The following is an 8284-nucleotide window of genomic DNA, read 5'->3' as shown; positions in this document are numbered from 1 at the left end:
TTTCAATGCTGAGAAAAGCTCCTTATGTACTCCAACATTTTCTGGGAAGTAAAGCCAGGAAGATAATCTTCCTGTCCCCTGTGCTGATGCAAGTGCAGGCAGGTCTCAAGACTTTTGGTGGCCATAACTTGTCTGCCTGGGAGCACAGCTCACCCTGTGCAGCAGTGAGGAGTGTGTCCTGATGTGTATTTCTTGGGACTATACAGGCATGGGAGATGTGTCTGTGGGATACCAGCAGAGGAGGCTGTTTCTCAAGGGTGGCCCATTTCCATGGGAGCAGGGGTGTTTTTGAGGCCACCTTTCAAAATGTTGGCACTGGGGCAGCCTGGGAGTTCTGCTGCAGCAGGGACTCCACTCGTGCGTGCCACAGGTTGTGCCTCGTGAGGGGGACAAAGCAAACTTCCCTCCCATACCCTCCACCAGCCCCTGCATACCCCTGCTGCTGCTCTACTCTCTTCTCGTGGCACCCCAGCCATCCCAGGCAAAGCACACAACTCCTGTACCCGTGGCCAGAGCCATTTTGTTGGGCCATTTCTCTCAGTCAGTGGTCACATGTCCTCTCTGCTCTGCAGCTGACTGCCTTTCTCCTGTTGCTGTGGGAAACTACATACAGCAGTCAGAGGGTAGTAAGAGAAACGGTGAGCCAAGATTTTTCTTTTTATTTTCCCTTCGCACCATTATGTTTCTGATAGAATATCGCCTGTAGGTAAATCTTTTCCCCTGCAGCTTTATCTCAGGAAGTGCAGTTCTTTGCTTTCTGCAAATAAGCTGCATCCCTGCTGAAGAGTCATTGGTGACTTCTACTTTGTGGGGAAAGACCTGTCACAGGAGGCAGAAGTGATCCTCACAGGTCTATAAGCAAGTGGCATATCTGCACTGGTGGAGCTAAGAAGTGCAAAACAGAGTAAAAGGACCAGCGAGATAACATACAGCTACAGTCTAAGATTATCCGACAGTAAAGCTTGTCCTTTGTCCATGACAACCTGGGACAAGCCTCAACTCCTTGCTTCCTAGGCTGGCTCATCCAGGGAAAGCACTAATGGCACAGTGCAATGCCTAGAATGGGGCAGTGAGGTGGGAGGAAATCCTTCCCTTCCCACACCTAGGGAGAGGATGGGAGCCTTCCCATCTGGCACACAGGTCATGTCCAGTCACAGTGTGTACAGCCTTGAACTCTCCCCTTCTGCCCTCACTGCAGATCATTCCCATTGCCTAGCACACCCTGTGTCTGAGGGGAATACTATCTTTCTCCTACCACACAGGCCAGGTAATAAAATTAATTATATTATTTTTCTGGGATGGTATCATCTCACCACGTAGCTACATGGCCAAAATGTTGGGACCACTGTCCTTTCTGGTCAGCAGTCCCTTATTAAGAGATGCTTCTACATCTTGTTGCCTGACTGCAACCACACCACCAGCAGTTTACTTGCCCCTTGGAGGTATGAGCCAATTAGATGCAGGCGAAACCTGGCCTGGGGGTTTCTACTCCTTCCCCCTTGGCAGCTGGGGGTGCACAAGGTGCTTAGAGGAAGTATGACTAGGACAGCTGACCTCAAGTAGTCAATTTTATGGTTTATGTCCAGCACATAAACTGGGGTGAGCTGGTGGGGAGAGGCAGATTGCTGCTCGGGCATCGGTCAGTGGGTGGTGAGCAACTGCACTGGGCATCTCTTGGGTTTGGGTTGTTTTCGTTGTGTTTGCTTTCTCAAAAATATTCCTATTCATTGGAATTACTATTACATATTTTTATTGTTGTTGTTATTCTATTAAACTGTTCTTATCTCAGCCTATGAGTGTTACTGGATTTTTTCCCCATTTCTCCTCCCCAGATGAGCAAGTGGCTGCAAGGCCCTTGATTCCTGGCTGAGGTTAAACCACAACAGTCAGTCACCACCAGAGTCTCCAGGGACAGGCCTCTTACATTCTTCTGGGATATCCATGATCCGTACAGCTAAGGAGGTGCCTTGGTAGCTTTACCTGCTAAAAGCAGACTGTTTTACCCTGCACAAACAGCCACTTCTTATAAAAGAGACAGACTACAATTTGACTGTGACTTGTTCTTAAGTTCTGGGGAAAACTTTTGGCCATTTGTTAAATCTTAAAAGGTGCTTAGAAACACCTGACCACTAAGTTAGCGCCGATTCCTCAGACCTCAACATTCCTTAACAAGTCACAACCAAATTTGACAACACTGTCAAAGAGGCAGCCAGTGGCAGCCCAGCCTCTCCCCACTGCCCACCTATGTTAAATTGTAAGCATTTTATAATCACAGACAGTACCTATGACTAGTAGATGTTAACGACTGCCTGTTGCTCAAGGAATACAATGGTGTGTTCCAGCCACAGCAACAGCCAGCTTGTGATAGATGGTGCCTGTCACACTCTTTGTCACACACTTTCTGCTGCTGTTCTGTGCAATTTACTCAAAAAACACCAATTGAAGTGTTTCTAAGCACTTTATTGATAGCATGCAGAGTCCAACAACCACGTAACAGTTCAGGGCCTAGCCATGTGTTTCCATGTGTGAAACTCAGATTCCCTCCTTTGTTCATTTCAATATGGACTCTTCACTTGCTAGAAGGGAAGAAAAAACAAACATGTTAGGACAACTGGTTGCTTCCAAGCTGCACTACAATATTCAGAGCTACTGCTGCAATCACAGGTGACCTTTAAGCATGCCATCTCTTTGGAGACAGTTTTTACGACTCCCACTTCTGCTCATTCAACAGAAGTGTATTTCACTGCTTCAGACCAGAAGCACTATTTTTGGCTTACTCCTTAGTAAATGACATTTTTCTGAGCTAACAATTCACATGCACCTAGAAAAAAAAAACAAACGCTGCTGTTACAGATACATCCAGTTATCCACCTTTAAAAAACAACCTGAAAAACTACACAGCACTGAATGAAGTTCTAACAACTGCTTTTCTAACTGAGGAAACCACTGCAAAAACACTGTTGGGAAAGAAGACTGGTCATGTGTGCCACTTTGAAACAGATTACAAGTTCTAGAGAAACAATCACAGAATTCCATTAAGTGGAGCAGCAGACCACACATAGCATAGCATTGCCAAGAAGTTTCAGTTAAACTAAAGAAGAACTGAAAGACTCACTCATTTATTGATCCATGATCAATAAAGATTATATATTTCAAGCAGTAAAACAGCTGTGTCAAACAGCTCCAGTAAATGAGATAATTCACTAACTTGCATATCTGATTTTATGTATGTATATCTCATTTAAATTTCCAGGGTTCTGATCAACTTTAGTCTTGTTGAGGACAATCCAAAACTCACTATTTCCCAGAGAAATATTTATTAAGTGTGCAGCCACACCAAAACTACTTTATTAATCAGTTTTAAGTCCATCTAAAAAACCTCATGGCAACTCCAAGCTAGAGAACACATGCCTCTAATACAGAGAGAGGAACCTCTTGTTAGAAAAACACAGGTGTACCAGAGAAAGCCAGCAGTACTAATCTCAGTTGATGACCTTCAGCAAATCCTCTTCACATGAGGCACAAGAAATGAAACTGACCACTAAGATCACACTAGTGGTACTACTTAAAAAAAGCCTTGTGTTCTAAATATAAGCAGTCACCTACAAGTTCTGGTTTAGGTCACCAGACACATTTGTGAGATTTCTGTACCGCATGAAGAAAAGGGTTCATCAGTTTGCTGCATCCAGCTGAATAAGAGACATCTGAACACAGTCAACATACAGTTCCAGTGCTAAAACCCGCAGCTTCTGGCAGTTCTGTTTTCCTAGTGGAAAGCTAGAGAGCCATTTACCAAGCCCCATTTACTCACAAGCGTTTGTCATGGTTTGACATAATAGCCTTTTCTGGTAAGGGGGAAGGGGTGGTAAAGATGGCTCCTGTAAGAAATTGCTGAAAACTCTCCCCAGCTCTAAGTCAGACCCACTTCTGAGGCTGAGCCAATTAGATGCCTCCACGATCACTTTTTAAGAAGAAGCCGGAAGAGGAGGTTTCTTCCTCCATCTTCTTCTTCTGGCTGGTGGTGGTGCAAGGAGCAGGAACAGTGAAAGAAACAACCATGCATACTCCAAGGTCAGTGATGAAAAAGAGGAGGAGGTGTGCTGGAGCGGAGACTCCCCTGCATTCTATGGAGAGAACTAGTGAAGCTGAGATGTATTTTCATTTCTTTAAAGACCCCACATCAGTGGCAGAGACTCATTTTAACAATGAGCCCGTGTCAGGGGCAGAGATTCATTTTGCTAAAGCTGGCCCCGGACCAGGGGCAGCAATTCACTTCATTAAAGGCCCTGAGCCAGGGACAGTGACTATGGCTGGAGGAGGCCGTGCGCCGTGGGGGAGACTCAACCACTTCACTGCAGACCCCAAGCCAGGGCCAGTGATTTTCTTCTTTAAAACTATGGCCGGAAGAGGCCGTGTCCCAAAGGAGGTACCCTGTATCACTATGGCTGGAGCAGGCCATGTCCCGAGGAAGGGAGCCAATATCCACATCTGTAACTGTGGGAAGGAACCCACAACAAAGCAGCTCATTAAACTTATGCCCAGGAGAGGCCTTGTCCCGAGAGAGGGACCCTGTAACTGCAGAAACTGCAACTGTGGCAAAGAATCCATGCCAGAGATATTCACCAAGGACTGTGTCCCGTGTGAGGGACCCTGTATCGGCAGAAACCGCAGCTCTTGGTAACAACCCACACCAGAGAAGTTCGTTAAGGACTGTGTCCCAGGGGAGGAACCCCATGTTGGAGCAGGGGAAGAATGCCAGGAGTTGTCCTCATCTGAGAAGACAGAAGTGGCAGAGCCCATCTGTGAGAGACTGACCACATCCCCCATCCCCCTGAGCTGTTGAGGGGGGAGGAGGTAGAGATATTGGGAGCAGTGAGCTGAGCCTGGGAAGAAAGAAAGGATGGGGGAGGGAGATCTTAAAGTGCTGGTTGTAATTTTCTCATCATCCTACTCCTTTTTTGCTTTTATTCTGTTCTGTTTCTTGTAGAATAAACTTTCCTACTTTCCTCTCTAAGTCGAGTACTGGAGTCTGTTTTGCCCGGAACCGTAATTGGCAGCGAGCCCTCCCTGCCCTTGTCTTAATCCACAACAACCTTACTTATTGTTTTACTCCCACTTCGCTGGGGCCTCTGCCATCCTAATGAGGGTGGGCGTGAATGGGGGCACTGAGCAAAAGACTGTTGTGGTGCTGCTGTGCTAGCTGGGCCAAACCACGACAGAGTTTCTAACCCTTCCCATATCAACGCTTACATTTTGAAGCGTCTGTGAACCAGCAGCACTATTTCCTCTAACCACAACTACAACTGCTCCATGGGCCTGCAGCCCACTGGCTGTAGGCCTCAACTTCTCCTAAAAACACTATGGTAAAACAACAGTGCACCCACAAGTCGGGCTATGTGTTGTGGCACACGTGACAAACAAGTAGATTAAACTGAGGGACTACCTTCTGCGAGCTCTTTTGCAATCCGCTCAAGTTCTTCACGTTTCTTTTTTTCTTCAGCCTCTACTCTTCTCTCTTCCTCGGCAATAGGCTTCAGGTAGTCTGTGATTAACACATTTGCTTAAAGATACCCTCTCTCGAAGCCGGCAGAAAGCTCTGCACCCGCTAGATCACTCAAAAAGGAAGGAAAGACGGTTTCCCTGGCACAAAGGCACATTTCACAGGAACCTGCGCCTTCGAACCAGTAAGCGGGGCAGCGCGGCGGGCGGGCCCGCGGCTGCGCGTCCCGCACTAGCTGCCTCAAGGTGCCCTTGTGGGCCGCGCCACGGAGGGCAAGGGGAGAGGTAAGGAGAGGGGGAGAAGCCGCGCTCACCATATCGCTTCTTGCCGTAGATCATCCCCACCAGCAGGGCCGAGTACCGGGTGAACTGCGGGAGGCAGAGACAAGGCCGCGCTCGCTCAGCCCGCGCGCACCGCCAGCCCACACCACGACCGGGCCTTGGCACCGCCGTAGCACGCCCGGCCCGTCCCGCCCAGCCCCGGCCGGTGGAGTCGAGCTGTCGTCCGCCGCAGTGCCGTTCCGTGCCGGGACACGGCGGCGACCCTCACCTTGATAAGCGGAGAAACCTGCACCGGTGGCACCATCTCGACGGCGGCGGGGGACGGAAGTGACGGCTGCAGCGCGGCGCTGGGCGGGGAGCGCCGCCCACGCGGGGGCGGCCTCTGCGGAGCACGGGCCATGAAGGCCGTAGGCTGTGGATGTTGGTAGTCCAGCGGCTGCTGGGCGACTGGCACGAAGGAGCGGGAAGCTGTTGCGGCGCAAACTGGCCCGTGCCAGTTCCCCGTGTTGAGAGAAAGCACTAAAGCTCCGAGGAAAAAGAACTACTGCACTTCTGATGATGATACACAGAACTGATGTTCTGGTCTTCCTCTACTGTGTAGGCAATTTGTGCTACAATATCATGGAGAATAAAAGGAGTAACTACTAAACATATCGTTACCTGCAATAAAATCTCAGAAGCCTTAAAATAGATCTGTGTGTTTTGTTCTCACCACAAAAGTTTTTATCTTTATGCAATAGTAGGAAACAAATAGGTCACAGTGACCTGACGCTGTCCTGCATAACCCTACAGGTTGCCAAACTGAAGCCTGCAAAACAAGTTAATTAGACATTAGACAGAAGTTCTTTCCTGTGAGCAGTGGTGAGGCACTGGATCAGGTTGGCCAGAGAAGTTGTGGTTGTCCCATCCCTGGCAGTGTTCAAAGTCAGTTTGGATGAGGCTTTGAGCAACCTGACTTACTGGACAGTGTCTCTGTTGGTAGCAGAGGGGCTGGAGCTAGATGATCTTTAAGGTCCCTTCCCACTCAAACCATTCTATGACCATAGAATCATAGGATAGTAGGGGTTGGGACCTTTAGAGATCATCTAGTCCAACCCCCCTGCTAAAGCAGATTCCCCTAGATCGAGTCACACAGGAAGGTCTAGTTAGGTCTTGAGGACTTCCAAGGAAGGAGACGCCACACCCCTCTGGGCAGCCTGTGCCACTGCTTCCTCGCCCTCACAGTAAAATATTTTTTTCTTACGTGAAACTTTGTGTTCCAGCTTCATCCCATTACCCCTTGTCCTGTTGTTAGATACAATAGAAAAAGGGATGCCCCAACCTCCAGATACCTACCATTTAGATATTTACAAACATCTATCTGGGGCATCTCTCATGCAAGGAGTGACCAAGAGAACCAGGGCTATGCAGCCTACAAGAGAAGAATCAGAGGGCATCTTACCAAGGTTTAAAAATACCTGATAAGGAGGAGCAAAGACTGAGAGAGATGTTTTCCCAATGGTGCCCCATGACTGCGTCCATTGTTTCTCATCCTAACTGAAAGACAGGAAATCCCACTTAAATGGCAGAAAAAAGGAAAAAAACTTTTTTTTTTTTTCCCACTTTAAGTGACTGGACATTCAAACAGGTTGACCTGTTTGTTGAGTGGTTCATATGTCTCCATCTGTGTAGACAGTCAAAGTCTGGCTGGACATGGCTCTCAGCAACCAGCTCTATTTTAAATAGGAGGGTTGGGTTAGGCTGTCCTCAAAGTTCCCATCTGACCTCATCTGTTCTGCGATTCTGGGATTATTATAATCATTGTCAGTGTTTCACTACAATTTTTCTAGAGACAAAAACCTGTGGTCACTAGTAACTCTTTAAAGAATAGCTCATATGGGGAATATTCTTCCTATTTGAGAATCACACAATTCAAATTACTTCTTCATTCTGAAATGCAGTTTGTTTCCCCAGAACGTACCAAAACTGTAAAAACGATCCTAAGGAAACTCTGTTTATACAAAATCTTCAGTTAAGTTTGCCCTCAAGTTTAGGTTCTGAGATATTACTAAATTTGAATAATGGTATTTTAAGTGAAAAAAAATAGTTGTCTTTCTGCAGAACACATTATTTTCTTGCAAGTGGGATTTAAAAAAAGAGGAAAAATGCATTAGCTATCCAATTCATTTCCTTGTAATATTTATATGTTGCAATTCACTGCTCTTCAAAGCATCCCTGTAAACAGTGGAATGAAACTCCTTTGTCAGACTTAGTATCAGGTCTCATTTTCTTCAAGTAGCAATAGAAGTAGAATCAACAATTCTTTCCATCACATTAAAAGCTTTTGGGTGTTTCACACAAAAGTACAGGATGGCCAAGGTTGGAAGGAGAAGGACTTTGAAGGAAAAAAAAAAAGATGTCCAACATAATTTTAGTTGTTGGATTTGTTTCACCTGCAGATGAGAAATAAAAAACTAGAAGTTTTGTTTTTTCTCTGATTGAAATTTATTACAAATACACATTC

The 8284-nt window shown here is 46.7% G+C and overlaps 1 protein-coding gene across 1 annotated transcript; it reads right to left on the bottom strand.

The window, feature by feature from the left end:
• Positions 1-2439: 2439 nt before the first annotated feature.
• ATP5ME (ATP synthase membrane subunit e) lies at positions 2440-6140 on the bottom strand. Its single transcript, XM_062018261.1, has 4 exons — positions 6050-6140; positions 5814-5868; positions 5444-5542; positions 2440-2576 (listed from the first exon to the last, which is right to left on the bottom strand). Exons 1-4 carry the CDS (start codon positions 6083-6085, stop codon positions 2551-2553), a joined length of 216 nt encoding a protein of 71 aa, XP_061874245.1. The 5' UTR covers positions 6086-6140; the 3' UTR covers positions 2440-2550.
• Between the last annotated feature and the right edge of the window lie 2144 nt (positions 6141-8284).

Source organism: Colius striatus, chromosome Z, assembly GCF_028858725.1.
Source record: "Colius striatus isolate bColStr4 chromosome Z, bColStr4.1.hap1, whole genome shotgun sequence".
Taxonomy (NCBI): domain Eukaryota; kingdom Metazoa; phylum Chordata; class Aves; order Coliiformes; family Coliidae; genus Colius; species Colius striatus.
The sequence above is the reverse complement of the archived record's forward strand: the minus strand, read 5'-3'. Positions and strand labels throughout refer to the sequence as shown.